This window comes from Odontesthes bonariensis, chromosome 9 (genome assembly GCF_027942865.1).
Source record: "Odontesthes bonariensis isolate fOdoBon6 chromosome 9, fOdoBon6.hap1, whole genome shotgun sequence".
Lineage (NCBI taxonomy): Eukaryota > Metazoa > Chordata > Actinopteri > Atheriniformes > Atherinopsidae > Odontesthes > Odontesthes bonariensis.
The window spans coordinates 30,338,752-30,358,150 of record NC_134514.1 but is presented as its reverse complement, the minus strand read 5'-3'; the positions used below and the strand labels follow the sequence as shown (position 1 = coordinate 30,358,150).

Below are 19,399 nucleotides of genomic sequence, written 5' to 3'. Positions count from 1 at the left end.
GTTCTTAAAGCTCTTTATTGGCCACCAGTTTCCTCTGGGATAAATTTTAAAATTTTGGTTTTAACTTTCCGAGCATTGCATGGTCAGGCTCCACCCTACATCAGAGATCTGATCCAGTTTTACACCCTGGCTCGGGATCTGAGGTCTGTTGATCAGAATCTTCTGATGGCACCACGCACGCGTTTCCAGAATAGAGGAGACCGATCCTTCCAGGCTGCTCCCAGGCTTTAGAACGATCTTCCGCTCTCTCTGCGCTCGATGGAGTCTGTTGATGCCTTCAAAAGGCAACTTAAGACCTCTTAATTGTCTCAATTGCCTTAATTGTCTTAATTGTCTTAATTGTCTTAATTGTCTTAATTTTCTTAATTGTCTTGGGCTGCTATGATTGTCACTGAGTTGATTTGACCTTTTTAAACTTGTACTTTTATGTACTTCTTAACTGTGTTTTTTTCTATTGTAGCTGTAAAGCGCTTTGTTACCCTGGTCTGTGAAAGGCGCTGTACAAATAAAAATTACTTGCTTACTTACTTACTTACTTCTGTGTGTGAAATCCTGTTGTTGTGTGTGGATTTGAAAAAGGTCTTTCATGTGAAAAATCAAGGTTCCAACTCACTCCATGCCTTGACTCTCTTCATTCTCTTTTTATTCCTTATTATATGATTAAAGCACACATAGAAATTTAATAAAAACACACAGTACTGAACAAAATGACAAGAGAGCTAATGTAATTAAAGAAGGTTTATGTATGTTCACGTAAATGAAAGATAGTGGAAGTACTCTTTCAGAGGGCGCTGTGTGTCTGTGAGAAAAGAGAAAGGCGTTCTTTGAAACAGAGCGCAGACTGTTGAACCTGAAAGAAGGAAGTGATGTGTTGCTCAAAGAGTGAAATGGAGTGCAGTTATAGTTTGATAAAGGTACGTAGGTCTGAAGGACATTCCAACGTAAGGCTCATGGAAGTAAATGAGGGTTGGAGGAAGTTCTTTTTTTCAGAGGCTGTTGTGAGACAGAGTGTAGGAGTCTAGAAGAAGGATTTTGCAGTTGGAAAATGGTTTAACAGAGCTGTGTAGCTAAAATTTGAAATATTGTGGTCATAGTGATGGTCTATGTACATTTGGATTGTATTTGGCTCAATAGATATCTGTGAAAATTCTCAAAGCTTTGCTGTTTTGCCTCTGTGTTGCCTTGTGATTTCTATTTGCCACACACACACATACACACGTACACATAAAAATCCCCATTGACATATAACCTTAGTACATGTAGTCTTGTAGTGAATGAAAAGAGAGCTGATGTTAATAAAAAAAAGCTGATGTCGGTGAATGAAGGTCAGGAGTTAGAGCTTTTTTAGGCTGACTTGTTGGTTTGGGGTTTGTAAGTGAGAGGAGAGCAAGAAGTTCTTCGAACGGCAGAGTGCAGAAGTTTAAAGAAGGATTTTGCAAGGGAAAAATGGGTTAACAGCTAAGGTGCTAAAATTGGGAAATAGAGTGTTGTTATGGTCTTGCTTAATATATTTTCAGTTCTGAATGAAAATGTAAAAGAAGGCCTGTAAGTAAAATGAAAGTAAGTTTTTCTTTCAGTCTGGTGAGTGAGTCTGAAAAGTTTAAAGTGACAGACTGCTGAAGTTAAAGAAGGATTTTGTAAGTGAACAACAGAGCTGTGTAGCTAAAATGATGGAATAGGTTGTTGTTATGGTGATGGTCTGTGAGTTTTTGAACATCTATTAAGCTTTACTGGGGGTTTTCTGGGTTGCTGTGTGATCTGTTTTTGTTCTGTTCTTCTTTGGTTAGTCTTGGTTACTCAGAGAAAACTCAACCTACAACAAAAATGGCTTATGTTGTAGGTTGAGTTTTCTCTGTTCCTGTGTAAGAAAATTGACTTTAGGACAAGCTTTTTTTTTTAATTAGCATTCTACTAAAATTTAGAAAATAAAATTCAAGTGCACTTCAGAACTAATCTCGATTCATAGGACTAGATAATGATAAATAAATACGTGGCCACATACAGACACACACATACCATTGCTGCTCACTAATGATACATATGCAATTACATGAAGGACTTGGAAGAAAAAAAAAGAAAATAAATAAATTCACATTACACATGATCATTTTTACATAAATGCTCTTTGATGGTATGTTTAGCCTTTTTTCAGCTTGATTTATCTTGAATTGACTTGAAGATTTATGTCCTGTTTTTGTTAAAAGCCTAGTTAGGCCTGTTTCTGGTTTATGTTGCTGATTTGGGTTATATTACATTGGGGCCCCTTGAATGCTTTAATACTTTTCCATTCTGTGACCACAAATATCATTGTTACAATCATATTTTTAAGCATGTTGTTGTAGTGTCTTAGGTTTCCAGAATATGATAACTAAGCTTTTATTAAACTTTATGTCTCCTGTCTCCAACCTGTGAGGTTGTATTTTATCCCCTCCTTAATTTGTTGCAACAGTAATACAAATTCCCTTTTGAGTTACAAATGCTATTTTGGTTTGAGGAGTAGGGGTAGGGCAAAAAGTAGGGCAACGGCCTTAGCATTAGTCACATTAAAATAGCTTTAGCATTAAGGTTAACAATAAGCCAGCAGGTTTTAGCATTAGCAACAAAGCTAATATTAAGTTAGCTCTGTACTAGCAATAACATTTGCAACAAGCTAAATTAGCCTAGCATTAAACACTGGCTTTAGCCCTGTCTAGCCATAAGCGTAGTTGGCAATGCAGTATTAATCTTCATTTTAGAAATCAAAAGGGTTTTATGGCTCTCGGTGTTTTCTTTTCTGTGGGAAACGGGTCCAAATGGCTTTTTGAGTGTTTAAGTTTGACGACCCCTAGCCAAGCCTAAGCATAGGCAAAGGCTTCCTTTTTTAACGCAACCTTGATTCAGTCTTTTCAGTGAAGAACAATCAAGTGTGACTAACTTAACAGGTAAATTGCACATTTCTAGGGCTAATTGAATATAATGGGGGTGGGGGGTGGGCCCGCAGAATACAGATTAAAGTAATTTCTAGTTTATGTCTTTCTTTAAATCCTTTTTGCATGATAACTGTGGGCCTGGCAGAGAGGAGAAACGGTTAGATACACATTTATGAAATTTAATTGACAGGAAGTAATTATTTTTTATTCATAACTATGAAGTCACTACTAAGAGACGCACATAAAAGAAAAGATCAACAGAGATGGAAGATTGGTCTGAGAGCAACTCAAGATCAGCTGAGCAGCATCACAGTAAATAATGAATCACAAAGCTTAAAAGCTCCAAACACTTTTGATTTCTGATGACAGATAATCTCCAAACCACCATGCTGCTCCATAATGTTCCCAGTTTAAGTTTTCATTTTTTTCTGGTATCCTTAGCTTAGTCATAAATGCTCTTACCCTAAGACTATCTCAACATGTCATATCCAATTCATAATAACATTGATTAATTTAACAAGCCCCAACCTGAGGAAAATAACCCCTAGAAGCTCTTTTCTTTAAATCCACAACATTTGATGAAATAACACACTGTTGATGGTGATTCCAGTTTAGAGCTGTGGTTGTTGCTTTGATCAGATTAGTGAAAGGTTGTTGTGCATTGATCCTATTGAAGGTATCTGGGACCACCCAAATCATAAGAAAAGGGTGAGCTGAGGCTCCTCTGCTTGGGTCACAGTGACTTAGCATTAAGCTATCTCCATCCTTCTTCCTTCGTCTCTTATTAAGCCCCGAGAGTGAGGACAGTCCAAACAATACGTCTATCTACAGATTCTGAGTGCTGGTTGATCATTAGCGTATATTTTAAGAGTACCAGAGTTATATGTAGTTATTTAGTATTTCACAATGATAATAGAAGTTAAAGGGGAACTCCGGGGCATTTGAAGCGCATTTCCATTGCTAGAGGTTGTCAAATACTGACGGTAGGACACCTGTGCGGCGATTGCGCTGTTCGCGCAGCCTGTCATGCTAACCAAATACGTGGTGGCTAGGGGCAAGCGCTAAACCTTCCACGTAAAACAACAACTTGCACACTGCAGAAACGTCACACCACTTTATAAACCATCCGACAATAAAGTCACAAGCCTTACCATCAAAACCATATGCATGGTTCTCACATTACTGGCATGGGGACGTTACAAAACAACTTTATAAACAGCATGTCACTTACCTCTTGTCTGTAGGCGTGCGCATGTCAAAGCCCAAAACAGTCAATGGACGATAATCCCATATACAAAACAATTATCTTCTCTAGAAAAACTGCGTTCAAGTATTTAAAACATTACAACAATATTACTGGGCATGTAAAGGTTAGCCTTTATTGTTTTAGAGATAATTTTAACATGACTTTTAAATTTGAACCAAGAATTTAAAACTGAACAAGTGTTACCAGAAACATAAGAAGAAAATGTAGAATTTAACTTATTGGTAGCTACCTGATTGATTAACTTTCCTTATCTTTAACAGCTTAAATGAAGAAGTTATTAAATTTATTGACAACCTGTAAAGAGACAGAGACGTTTTCACCAATTCTGAGTTGGTGAAAACTATTATCAGTATTTATATTTGATCTTATTTAACCACTTAACTATTTAACTGCAGCAGATCTATGAAACGATGTATCTGTTCTCTTAACAAAGCAGCAATGTGTGTTTTTTTTTTAAAGTGAGTTAGATTGTTAGGATATTAACAGAAACAGAGTGATAAAATGAGTGATATTTGAGTCAGATATCACCAACGACTTTCTCAAAGAGGAAAACTCTGAGAAATTCAAAGGCAGCTGCAGTGAGTCTGAGCCATAAAAAGTCAAGTCGAGGTTTATTTTTACGTCATATTTAAAAACAGCCAGGTGGACCAGAGAGCTGTACAAGCTGTGTTTACGTGATAACAGTTAAGAGATGCCACTCAACCAGATTAACAAAAGGAGAAAAGGAGTGTGTTTTAGAAAATTCTAAATATTCAAGAGTCTGATTGGAAAAGGTAGATTTATTCAACTGTAACAGCTTGAACATTTAATTAAATTGGAAAATCAACCTTCAACTACAAAAATAATCAGTAAAGTAAAATACTGATTTTATACTAAGAAATACACACTCTCTGCCAGATATAACATTTCAGGACTATATTTTATTTCCAACCAGAGGACTTCATGTGTCGTGGCAGACGCTCGACGTTGCAGAGCTGGTTTGTATCGATGAGGGAGCAGAACAAGCAACCACAAATAGTTGACTTATTATTTCATTTGAGAAGTTGACATTGTTGTAGATGAAATGGCATGACATTCAAGGGATTTGTAACTGCAATTCAAGGAACTTCCTTACTGACCTAATTTGGACAGCAGGAGACTTTGTCCGTCGTTTATTTATTGTGTAGATGGTTTGCGCATGGTGTTTAATTCTGAAAAACTGACCAAATTCTTTAGGCCAGAGGTCTTCAACAGGGGGTCCGCGACCCCCAGGGGGTCCGCGGAGGTACTGCAGGGGGGTCGCGAAATCTTTTGTTGATTAGATGATTTTTAACATTTTTAACTCTTTCGGTGCCATTGACGTCTATAGACGTCAATTTAAAAAAAAAACGTTCACTGCCAAAGACGTCTATAGACGTCAATTGAGTTTTTTAACGGAGTGGGCTGGGGGACAATCTAGCGGAGTTCGTCACTAAATCTTAGGCTTGTAAACACTAAACAGAGAATATACTGGCAAAATTACCCGCTAGGTGGCAGCAGTGCCACTATGCACACACAAAAAAAAGAGCTCGTTTTCTCCATTTTTTGGGTCAAACAGCTGATTTTGGTGAAACCAACCTATGTTCTACAGTCTAAAAGACTGAAAATGGTGGAAACAAACTTTTTTTTCCTGATCAAAGAAGAGAGTCTACTCTTTCTTTTGGTAATTTCGGTGTGTACATAGTCATAAGACACACTTTTCTGTGGGTCTTGGAAAATCAGTCAAAATACTGAAAAACACTTGGCAGTATGGGTGTCTCTGAACTGAAAATGGCTGGCAGCCAATGAGTTAAAAAAAACTTTTTTTTTTTTTTTTTCAAACAGTTTTTTCTCACAAATTGTGTGCAAACGTGTGCCATCCACAGATGGTTTGAGGATTCATTGTCCCATCTACATGCATGTTTAAAGTTAAAATCTGTGGATTATTTGAATAGCTCAGTGTTGTATGGAAGATGTTTGTTTATAAATGGCAGTGGCACGGCCACCCTGTACCTTGCACATGTTTAAAATAAAAACATGAATATATTAACCTGTGTATTATTTGAATAGCTTAGTATTGAATGTACAATAACAGAGTAGCTATATTTATACACGGCACTAGGCCCCGTTGAATATAAAACACAATTGTATGCCATATAAATAGTAGGGGGGTCCCTGCTCCAACTCTCCATCAGTTTGGGGGTCCCTGGCCTGAAAAACGTTGAAGACCCCTGCTTTAGGCTGTTCCCATGTCTAACTTCCTGCTCAGCTCATCAGCTTTTGTCAGTTTGATGTGGCATCTGTCTAAAATAGATAAAGTTTGTATTCTTAGCTAAGCAGACTGGACACTTCTGGGACATCTGGTAAAAACACAAGCATTAGCTGCAATCGACTCAAGCTACAGTATTGCAGCTCAAATCCGTCAACAAGCTGCGTTCATTAGAACTGAGGGATTGGAATGGGTTAATTCACTTTCACGGAGAGCTCCCTGGCATGGATGTTGTTGGGTCACAGCAACAGCTCTCAGATGCAAATGCAAAACCGGTAATTGACTCAAGACCTTTTACTTACTTTACTGTTGACAAAATAATGAAGTAAAAGCTGAAACCTGTCCGCCAAAAAAGCTTTCAGAGTCAGTTGTTAGATTACATTTGAGCTTACCAAAGAGCACCCTCAGAAAATGCATGTCAGAAACACCACAGGCTTTGACAAACTGACAGTATTTGATGTCCTGGAAATGAGAAGAGGTGGGTCTGACCAACTGTGTGGTTTGGGGGGTGGGGGGGCTGTATTACTTTATGCCTTGAAAGAGCTTTTTTTTTCTGTTTTTTGCTCACACCAGGGATCTCTGAACTGTCTTCTGGGCAGTCTAAATGGAATTGTATTTCCCGAAATTCCTGTAGAATTAGTAAAGCCTGAATTTTTAGGGTTTTCTGCAATTTTTCATGAACATATTGTCTTGCGTTCTTGCATCTTGCAAGAACGCCCTCAGAATGGTGTGGGAGTATGAAAAGCTGTCAAGAAAAATAACAGACTACAGGAACCAGCTGCAGCTTTAGTTTGAGATGCAAACAACACATAGTCATCCCCATCAGTAAACAGCTTAGCTCCAATATCAGAGCTCACATAGCAGAACCGATACTGTTGAAGTTTCAAAACCAGCTTCTTAACGAAAGAACAAGGCGGGTCCATTTTACCATTGATGCTCTTATTCACAAGATGGATCTGACTTCCCCAAAACTGTCAGCCCTTCTATCCAGTACGATTACAGAGGAGGTCTAGAGCTTCACTAAAAAAGCACAGTTTTTGCAACATGAGACAAAGTATGAAGGATAAACAAAATCCCTGAGGCAGAAGTAGAACAGCTATGTATGACGTAACAGCAGCCCTCTCCAGCGCTAAAACTCCTCCCTTGAACCTGACACCACAGGAAAGGAAGGCAGTGACATCCCTTGGCAGAGACCAAAGCATCACTATTTTGCCAGCAGACAAGGGAAGATGCATTATGGTTATCAACACAGCCAATTACCACAAAAAAAATTACAACATTGCTGAGTGAAAACACCACCTACGAGGCCCTGAAGAGGGATCCTACAAACAACTCTTAGAAGAAAGTCACAGTTAACCTTCAAGACCTGGGAAAGGACAAAGTTAATGACCGCTGTTTCTACCACAGACTTTACCCTGGGGAGGCCAAACTGTGCATCTATGGACTTCAAAAGATACACAAGGAGAGTGTCCCACTCAGACCCATTATCAGCAGCATCAATGCTGTCACCTACAACATTGCCAAATACCTTGCCTCCATCGTAGCACCCCTGATAGGAAACACTCATTATATATGGAACTCCACAGAGTTTGTGAAGAAGATCCAACATCTGAAACTGTCCCCAAGTGAAACCATTATGTCCTTTGATGTAACCTCACTTTTTACCTGCATACCGATTTCAGCAGCAGTGCAGACTGTCAGCAAACGGCTGCAGCAAGATGACTCACTGAACAACAGAACCACCTTCACTCCTGATCAGATCTGTGTCCTGTTGAACCTTTGCCTCTCCACCACCTATTTCAAATACAGTGACTCTTTCTACAGACAGAAGCACAGCTGTGCTGTGGGATCTCCAGTGTCCCCCAATGTGGTTAACCTTTATATGGAGGAAGTGGAAAGCAAAGCACTGAGCTCATGCAAAGGAACAACACCAGGCCACTGGTTCAGATATGTGAACGACATCTGGGTCAAGATCAAAACTCAAGAAGTGGAGGCTTTCACAGAACACATCAACTTGGTGAAGATAAACATCAAGTTCATGAGAAGAACACCCTCAGACAGAGGCTGGTTAATCCAAAGGACAAAACCCCCAAACAAAAACTGAGTGGTGTCGTGCATACAAAGAGTGTGCAGCGAAGAGTGTGCGGACCTCTATGTAGCAGAGACCAAACAACAGCTCCACAAGCGCATAGCACAACATAGAAAAGCCACCTTTTCAGGTCAAGACTCAGCAGTGCACCTACATCTCAAGGAAAAGGGGCACTCTTTTGAGGACAGTAATGTACACATTCTGGACAGAGAAGACAAATGGTTTGAGAGAGGAGTCAAGGAACTCATCTATGTTAAACTGGAAAAACCATCTTTGAACAGAGGAGGTGGTCTCAGGTATCACCTTCCCAGCACTTATGATGCACATCTAGTTCAGAACTGAAGAAGCCTTTCGGATGAGAAGTGAAACGTCTTCAAGATCCAAGAAGAAGTCCAGTTGCCCTTATTCGAGCTCTTATAATTATATTTCTACATTTTACTATTTATGGTGAATTATACCCTGTAGCTAACATAGGTTTTATGATGACTATAGTAGCGGAGACCTTTCTATAAATTCTACATATTTACCTTTCAGTAAATATATATAGATAAAACCTTTTTTTTTTCATTAGTGACATACGAAGATCAATGTTTAAAATGTTGAGTTAAATTTCAAAACAAACCATAATACTTGTAGCTCTTTCTCCAAAGATGACTCACACACATTATTTCCTGTCAGGAGGCTGATGGATGACCTCTTTCATGCTCTCCCACAATCAAAACCAGTGATCTGTCTGATCAAATTAGCTCAGGGTGCTCCATCTGGATACCCATGCTCAGCTGTGAGTCCCCAGCCTAAATCAAACATCCTTGCTGGGTACAAGTGTGGGGTCTTATGAGTCGAGCGACCTGTCTGTATTTTAGACCGCATGCTTGATCAACAGACAGCTGCTGCTCTGTACATTCAACACCTGCACAGACTCAGACACATATCCAACAAATCTAGTAAGTGAGTGTATCTATGTCTTATCTTGAAAAAGTTTGGGTATTTTCATTTTATAGATAATAATTAAAAGTCATATCAGAATAAAATGACAATCTATGAAATTGATGTAAAAATGGCATATTTCAATCAGCCATTACTGGGACTGAATCGAAATGGAAACATTTCTAGATTACATATCATGTAAAAGACTGCTCATCACTGGAAATATTTGATTCCCTCAAAAAATACTTTGTAACACATAAAAAATACTGTATATATACTATAATAATACATACATACATACGTCTAGTCTCACAAGAAAACAAGAAATAGATAGGTTTGTGCAAATATCCCAACAAATTCGTGTCACAAGGCCCAGAAGTTGTGAGATAGTAACATTTGTTATTGTTTGTTGTCTTGTACAAGGAAGAATTCCGGCAAAGTGATGCCAAACTGTAACCATATAACATAGCACACAAACTTGAAGATACAGATCTCAAGATCAGATACAGACTAACATGGATTAAGCTATGTGAAAAATACCCCAGTGAATGTTTCGGGCCTGTATCATCCCGGATTCAAGCCTCATATCTTTATGTGAGTGTCTCATAACCTACTTATCAAATCCATAGAGGTGAGCTAAGGATACACACACTTTTTGTGCCTTGACATCAGCACCTTACCTGCTCCAATTTCCAGTGGAACTCTGCTGGTCTGAAGGTGTCTACTTGGTTGAAGTCTCTCCGCAGCAGGAATACCAGGCGGCAATTATGGACATAGAGCGAGTAGTGATGCCGATTCATCTCTGTAGGAGTAAGAAAGAAGAGTTGGCATCAGGGTCCACATAACCACACTTACGCACAACTGTCAGTTAAAGTCAGTTTGTCACTTCAACAGTGAAAGTGGAATCAAATGTTTACCGTGATTCCACTTTCAGGGTAAACATTTAAAAAAGTCATTTTCAAAATCACAAAAAAATTCCTTCAAACTATTCCTGCAATATTAACTGTCTTTCTATCAAATACAGAAAGTGTAGGAGTCCCCCCTGAAATGTACAGCATAAGATAATACCTGCCCCCCCTGCTCTGCTTCCCTACACTGCAAGAATTATTCTGGCTGATGAAGGTGAACCCCTCCCCCCAAAAGTCAGATATTTGGGAATTTTTCTGGATGTAGCTTGAAGGAGGGAGGGCAACCCAATAAATATGATATGCTAGAGAGGAATGGCCACCAGGGGAAGCAAGAGTTTAGAATCTAACCTCTACAGGTAGAATATCAGTGTGATCTCATGACAGATTAGTCCACAGAAAAATACATGTCAATTTTATAATAGCTCAATTATTCTTCCTCAGCTCTCTAATGCTCCTTTTACTCCTTTTGCGACGTGATGACTTTGACACTTGGAATGTCAAACGACTAAACCAAAAATGTTGTGTCAGGGCAAAGACGGGCTGGTGGGAGGTGTTAAAGCCTTGACTGCCAAGTGGGAGATTGCTGGTTCAAATCTTGTCCTGCACAATCTTACGGGCAGTTCTTTTACTTCCCTACTTCAGCTATTACTTACTTTTCTACTGAGCTCCCTGCCTCTAATGGTTGGAATTAGGAGTTAAAAATACATGAATATAAAAATGGTTATGATCAGATGTTATGAAATACATGGTTTGGTTTGCAATACACCATAGTGATGTGCGATACCGCTAATTTCATTCCGATCCGATACTAAGTAAAACCAAAGGTGATTTTGTCAGTATTGATACCAAATCTTAGCCTAGGAATTCCCATACTGCTTTGCGTGCGATTTCATTCACACTGCAAAGGCAGCCTGGAAACCACCGCCCTTATTTTTGCCTGAGTTAGGGAACCAATCACAGAACGGGGGGGGGGGCAGCAAGACGATGACGACGTCTATGCGTGACACCGAAGCTTGTAGAGTGTTAATCCAACATGGCAGCGGACACAACGTTACCGTTCGATGCAGCCTTAGAAAGTGTTTTAAGTAGCTTAGAATGCAAGTTTACTTTTAAAAAAGAGCAACGCTTGGCATTGAAAGATTTCATTGCCTTCTTCCTCGTCGAATTTCTGTCGCTCTACATACGTCATCTGGTATAAGTGATACAACTGGGTATGAATCGCGCGCAAAGCAGCATGGGAAGAACCAGACGCCATTTCATAAGCATTCGTAGCGCCCAATAAACGGCTCTAGGCATTCATAAACCACGCCTCAAATAAAAGAAAATGCACACCTAGTTCCCAGACCACCATCTCATCGAGATGTGGACGCATCAGCCAGGCTAACCGAATCTGATACTGTTTTTTTTTTTTTTTTAACAACAGCTTAATAAGTTAAAAGAATGGAATTCTCAAAATGAAGTGTTTCAAACTCTAGCCACACAATGACACCAAAGCTCAGATTATCTTTTTTATCATTTATTTATAAATAATTGTAAATTTGTAATAAAGTATTATTGTAATAAAGATGAGAAATGATGATAGGAGAAATTAAAACCAAATGATCTGCTGAGAACTTGCATATTAATTTTAAATTAAGGCAACTGACCTGTAGAACAAGCAAGTCAAGATGTACCCTAACTCTACGTCTATGTCTATGTGGCGTAATTTTTATTTTTGGATGTAAAAAAGTGCCACTCATGACTACGATTTTGCTCAGCCATACAAATATCAAATATATCAAATGAACAATGGTAAAAAAAAATTAGTTTCAGTTAAATGGGAAAGATTGTACTTTTTTTTAAATACAGACATTTATGAGTAACACATTTTACAACCATAATCACAATACTGTGATTATGATATTTTGCTTATGGTCATAATATCATTTCTCGTACCAGTCCATGCACAGGTGGCACCAGGCCCAAAATCAGCTGAGAATCAGTCTGAGAATTTAACCATGTACGATCAGAGGTTGATCAGTTGAAAAACACTAGGTTTTACATTGACTTTAAATATACCCTTTTTCAAATAAAGATGACATCAGGGAGGACCAGATATTTTAAAGAATCACAGCTGATTTGGTAGTGAAATGTAAGTAACTGAGCTATTAGATATGAGAGACACATGATTTTTCCTGACTGAATATGATCTCTGAAAATTCTACCAGTGACATAAAGCTGTATGAAGCACATAACAAAACTATGTGGCAGCCAGTTCCGTTTGGCATTCAGGGATAATTGAATCATGGGCTGATTTTAGGCACCCAAATTCAATCCAGTTACATGTTGGTGGCAGTCATCTGCTCGAGATTTTTGTTCTTTCTTTCTTTTTTCAAAACATCTGCAAAAGATTCTAGTTTCTAGTTTCTCCTATGGATTGATACACATTTAACTGAAAAGGTCCATTGACTTCCAGATATCTGTGTAGCTCTGTTTCATAGTTGAATAACTTAGACAGGAAGATGAATCCATTGTTTATTTTGGTCTTCTCTTGGGATTTGCAGACAAAGACGTTCAGAAATGACAAATGCCTCACCAGTTTTGTCGGAGTTGCAAAGTAGTGTCTCCTTCTCAGCTCTGAGCCCTGGACTAGGCCCGTGCTTCATCCATGTTGCTATGGTGAACTGGTCTGTCAGATTCTGGGGTACCACCCAGTCCGGAATTTTTGCTGCCTGGTGACCATCAAAACTAAAGATCAAGTCACTGTCCCTGCTGCTGTCAGACACCAAGGAAGCTGTCCAATTGGTGGCGGCGCTTGGGGCAGGAAGAAGATCAGTGCTGCCAGACGAGGCACCTAGGGGTTATCACCGTGGGAACAAAAAAGAAGAGTAACAGAAGATGTGTCAATACCAATCATCACAGATATGCAGTGTATAGTGCCCTAACCTTGGCTATGATAACTTATGAGTGAGGCAGGTGGCATAGCTTAATATGTAATCAATGGGCCTTGATGGATGGAAGATGTGAGTATTGATTCATGGCAAATTAAACAAAATTTCAAAAGGAGAGATGTGAGTCACTGTTCATAAATTCTGAACATTGCTTATACCCTGAAGCTGAAATGTTTCACTATGGAAACCGAAAGGATATATTAAGCGAATACCATGGTTATACAAAGAAAAAACAAAAAATGCAACATACATCTGTTCATTTTGCTAATAACACAACATTAGCACATTAATTGGTGTTTTTCTCCCATCTGTAAAGCCCTGTTTTCCTGTACTGCATACTCACAGCATCACCACCATTCTGACTCCAGTAATTAGATTCCCTTAGTAAATACATACGGATCGACTTCTGCAGCACCCAGCTGCAACTGCCTCTTTGCCCGATGTCTCTGTACATTATCTCAAATTGATTGTGCATTAAAAAGGCAATTACAATTTATTCTATTTGCGATCAGATAACGATTATGAGGTGCCTGAAAAGGACTCTTTAGTGGTAAACCAAGCATGGATTGGGAGCCAGGGGAGGTAGGGAGAGGGTGTTATGCATTCAGATGAGCTGGAATGTGGCTTGTGAAGGCAGTTAGTCAAAGATGATGACTCCAGCCCCCCCGCTGGCAGCGAGTTGTGGGAGGGGAGGGGGGAGCTGGGTGGGCTCGGCTGCCATTGCTGGCGCTCCGGGCAGTGACACGGCAGCTCGGCTGCTCATCAGTCACTGAGGAGAGAGCGTGGCTGCATCTGGGGGCAGCTAATGCCCTCGCTCTGTCACATCATTAGTGTCACAGCTTTAACTTGCCATTTTGGTGCCTTCATTTAGCACAGGGGTTTACCAGGGACACAAGTGACAAGAGTGTAACACAGACAGGGAGCTTTTAGATGCTAATTTAAGAAAAAGGCACAGAAAGACACCTCAGGCCTCATCTAACCCTGGTGCTCAGAGCGTGGACTCCAATGATGATTTTAGAAGGAGCTTACTTCTGATTTACTGCTCTAACTTTCAGGCTTTTATCAGCCATCTACTGTATATTTTATATATCCACCATTGCCTCAACAGTCCCTGCATGCAAAAACTCGAAGTCAGTCTAAATGCTTTCTTTTTCTGGTCACACTCGCATGATAAGGACTTTGAAATACAGTCAAAATTCAACCAACCACAGAGTTTCTGTAGAGATTTCTCAGAGTAGGTCTCCCGGTCACAGCCCTTCCCTATGTGACTGGTCTGCAGCTCCACTGTGGTCCTCGCTGAGGACAGAGGCTCCCCGCAGGTCTCAAGGTGCATCTTAGGAAACAGCTGCTTACTGCCTGTTCCTGGCTCATAGTCCACTCGTTTATTCCAGCCTGGAAGAAAAAGAGATTGTGTTAGCAACAAACAAGATGGTCTATTCTTATGATAGAAAGCGCAACCTGGATGTAGATTATTATCTGTAATACTGTGTGATTTTCATAAGTCTACTTGTTGTTTTTTGTTATTGCCCATTTTTTTAAGCCACATTTTGTCAATTTACAATAGAAACAAAACAAGACGCCAATTCCAATTTCTCACTGTCACCGCTTATCACAATTTAATATCCTTCTGGCAGAATGTAGCCAGCTAATGAAATTGCAGCATTGTTGTTGGCGTGAAGCACAGTACCTGCATTAGCAGCAATAATCATCATGCTGTCACCGTCTGTCTGCCATGAATTGTGTTTTTCAGACTGGACAGGCTATTTTTTCACAAATTGGTGATGATTTTGATTATCAGTCATTTTCCTCCATCTTTGTCGAGTGAATTTCTGTTCTTTCTGCAGCCTACCCTAGAGCTAACCAGACAATGAACTGCTAAATAACGGCCAATGTTTAAGATTAAGATTAAGATTAAGATCAGATTTATTGTCATGTAGATAAAGGAAATACACAAAATTTCTCCTCCGCATTCAACCCATCCAGGTTGGCACCTGTTGAACACATACATGCACGTGCACCTGGTCACACACTCATAGAGACAGATGCCATACACTGGAGCGGTGGGCAGCCATTCACAGCGGGTATGGTGCCTTGCTCAAGGGCACCTTTAAGTTTTATCCAGAGTGTTGACCAATAAAAATGTCAGCACAGATTTCCAAAAACTGCTCAAAAACTGCTCAGTGATATGCTTGTCACATCAATTTGCCTTTATTTCTGACATGCAGCAGCATTCTTGCATCATCACTGACAAAAGATTTTTCTTTAAGACAACTTATAAAACCTCAGAATTAACTAGGAGGCCAGCTTTCAGCCATTCTATCCCATTCATGATGCTTGTGCACACAAATGAGTATCAAATCAATTAGTAGATTCAATCCACTGGCTTGAAGCTAGAGGCATGCACATAAAAACAACATGACAAGAATGAAGAAGAGGAAAGAAAGGAGGAACTTTTTTGATTACCATTCTTAAATCTGCCATGTTCCCTTCCTCACACAATCACTATGTCATGCTCAAACACATATACATGCATCTGTTTTCTAGTTGATTTACCTCCTCCAGTCTGCAACTGCTGTGGGCTGCTGCAGCACTGTTACTATGGGACTGTCAGTGGCAGTGATGAAAATAGGCACAAACAATGGAGCATGCCAAACAAGAACAAAAAAAAACACACACGCAGGCTCAAAATAAACAAATAAAACCAGATAAAATAAAAAAAGGCCACAAGCATAAAAAAGCTTGGCTGATTTATTCCTCTTTATCTCTGTCATTCTTGAATATTTTTTTCTTGCCACAGTCACACTGTACACTGTATTTATGGCCATGTCCTCCCACACTTTGATTACTCCTTGTGCAGCATCTTTTTCTGTGGTCCACTTTCAGGATTGATGGCTCAAAGGTGCTCAGGGAGTGGCTTGAACCAGCTGATGGATAAGTTGTTACTATGCTACAGTAGCTATGTGTAACAGTAATTATTGCTGATGCACATTTGAAGCTAAATACAATAGGCAAGCAGTCATTTAGTTTCCTGTGATTGCAAAGTAAATACAGCCATATAGTATTTTTCTTTCACATTTCTGATAACATTTGCAACAAAGGTTCTTCGGGTTATTTCTATTGGCTTTTCTCTTCATCAGACAATGTTAACTGCTGGAGGCCACCCTACATTAAACTGAAATAAACAAAGTAAACAAATATAAAAATGAATAAAACAGGATCTTCTTTCCGATTTGTCTCATTAAAGGAATGTGCTGACAGTTGACAAAATCAATGACACTTCCATTTCAGATAAAGAGCTGCTGTGAAAGGTACACAGAATAAAACAAAACAACAACAACAACAAAAACCTGCCCCCACGCTGCTGCTGCGGTCTCTTGTGGTTGCCAAAGTGGTGAGAACAATCCTATTGAAAGTCTGGGGAAAACTCCTCTTTGTAGTGTGCAGTGACAGCCTCTAATTAGGCTAAGGTAAATCGCAATGCCTCCAATTATTCTTGAAAGTCAAACCAATATCTCTTAATGTACAAGAAACATTGGCTAATACAATGTTCCACCTCTTTGCTGAATCTGTTCTCTGCCCTTAGTTTTGTCATATCATGCAGATAGCACCATTAAGCAGGTTCCGACGAGAGAAAGACAAGTGAGAGAAAAGACGTGTCAATGTTATGGATTCAACCCTACGTGGCTGGCTTCAGATCTCGAGAGAGAGGGGAGGACTGGGCAGCACATGGTTAAGAATGCTTGTGAAGAAATGTGGAAGGATGAATGAGGTGTAGTGAGCTGAAGATGTAGGCTGCCTTTTCAAATATAAGAAAGGATTGCAGTGCAATTGGAATGGAAGGATGAGAGTTTATGGCTTGGAAAGTAGGACAAATGTGACGACAGCAACACTGTCTGGCTCAGATGTAACTATGGTTTTCGTATAGTATGAACACATTTTCATACACAAATTCAAGTTTAACACTACTTCATGAGAATATTTTCAAAACAATTAAATTTTTTTCTAGTGGTGAGGTTCTTTCTCTCTACCTACCAAGAAGCAGGTGACCTTGAACAAATTGTATTATAAAGTATCATCTTTAGAAGCAATAAGCTCAAAAGAGTATTTTCTGAAATCACCAACTGCAGCTACAGGTTGCCTGTCCTGCTTGACAGGAGAGGGTAAAGATGCATTTCTTTTTCCAGCTCCATGTGTCAGTTTCACTTTGTCTCTGCATCTTTGCCACCATTTCTTCTCAGTACGAAGCAACAGTTTTTGACAAGCTGTGTCTTCAAATAGCCCTGCATGCCAACAAAAACACAGGTTTCGTTTTACTGTCTAAGAGCATAAAAGGCTGAAAGAGTTATTCTCTATTCCTTTTCACAAAATGTACATACGCAATGATGCTCATTAAAGCCAAAGGTTTAAAAGAAGACAGACTGGGTCCCTTTCAGCACTACACTGACTCCTGCTGTGAAAGAAGCCAAATGAAGAATTACGACATGCACTGCCCTAAAACACAGTGAGGAAAGGGCTCACTTATAGGAATTTAGATAACTATATACAGAGCATTAGAGTAATATTTCATGAGAACCAATACAACCCTGTCTCATGACAGAATGTTTTGAGATTCAAGTTTATTAATAAACTCGAAAACTCTTTTTAAAACCACAGCTTTTTTCTGACTCTGCTCTGACAGAGCTTAAAGTCTATTTATCACCCCATCAATGGTTACATCTCCATATAATTTTGTAAGTGGTGATGTTGACTTTTCACATCTTGCTAGTTTTCATATAAGGGGGAGGGAGGGGACGACAGAAGGTGTTCGTCTACATTATAATTCTTGTCATGTCACATGAATTTTGCCCAACAGCAAACAACAACTTAAGGATACATTAACATCTCCCAGTTTTACAATTCCAGACAAAAGTACCTATTGCCCGTTATCACCAGACCAAGTGCAGCAGCAGATGTTCTTTCACTCCAAAGGCTGCATTTATTTACACATGAGGCTGGAAGTACTGAATCAGTGTGGAACAAGGGAATATGAAGTTGAAATATTAAATGAAGAAGAATGAAGGAAACAAACAGAGATGCACTCTCATCACAAAAAAAGCTAAGATAAGTCCCAAAAAAACTGTCTCATATCATTGATAAATGTCTGGTAGGCATTTTTATTGACTAATAAGAAACACTGCTGCGATGAAACTGAAGATGTCATTCACAAAAAACCCAGTGGGCTGTACTGAAGTGTGTCTACAGCGGAAAAGCAAAAGAGATACTTTAGGTTTATATTCTTTTCATCTTAATGTCTTTTGTCAATATAGAATACTGATTAATTTAGCCATAATACAATTTTCCACTGTTTTTTCATTGATGGTCTATCTTTGAAGGCCCCCAAAACACTATAGTAGGCTTCAATTTTGCAAAGAAAAGAACTGAGTAGCAATTGTAAATGTAAGTCTTAATTGTAGCGCTTGACAAAGGTTTTATCATTTAATATGTAGCTCTTGAGGGGCCATAGCTCAGTGGGTAGCATAATTGTTTCCAATTTGAAGATCTGTAGTTTGAAACGCCCACTTCAACCGTGGGCAAGACACTGATTCCCACACATTGCCCCCAGTATGCTCATGTAGTGTGAGTGTACTGAAAAAAAAGCACTGCACATATAGAATGCATAAAAGTGCTGTATGAGTGTTTGTGTGAAAGGATGAATGAGAAACACATTGTGAAGCACTTTGTGGAATCAAGGTAAGGTTTACCAAGAGAAATGACAATGCGAGCTCAGAGCTGCTAGCTAGCTTTGTACTCCCAGAAGTAGTCTGTTTCCCAGGATTAGCTGCGTTATGTAAGTGTGGAGGAGGGCGTGGTGCATCAGGTGAAGAGGAGAGGTGGAGAGGTGGGAAGGGCTCAGAGGACAGTGGGAGGGGAGATGATTGGCACACCTGTACATCGTCGGCTAATCATTCTCCCCTTTATCAGTAGCGTGCTGGTCCAGGCGGAGGGGGAGATGACAGGATCGAGAACCAGAGCCAGAGACGGAGGGACGATCGAACCAAGCACACGGAGAAGCTGGAGTTCATCTGCTGCCGTTCTGGCTAGTAACCTCGATCAGTACTGAATA

General features: G+C 39.6%; 1 protein-coding gene across 1 annotated transcript in view; it reads right to left on the bottom strand.

Moving 5' to 3' along the window:
- The window catches only part of LOC142388585 (calsyntenin-2-like), a 355,755-nt gene that overhangs the window by 81,609 nt on the left and 254,747 nt on the right, over positions 1–19,399 (bottom strand). The window contains exons 6-8 of the mRNA XM_075474005.1: positions 14,503–14,688; positions 12,942–13,199; positions 10,139–10,260 (exon numbers count right to left, since the gene is read on the bottom strand). Of these exons, the coding sequence (XP_075330120.1) occupies positions 10,139–10,260; positions 12,942–13,199; positions 14,503–14,688 (566 nt within the window). The remainder of the gene's footprint in view (positions 1–10,138; positions 10,261–12,941; positions 13,200–14,502; positions 14,689–19,399) is intronic.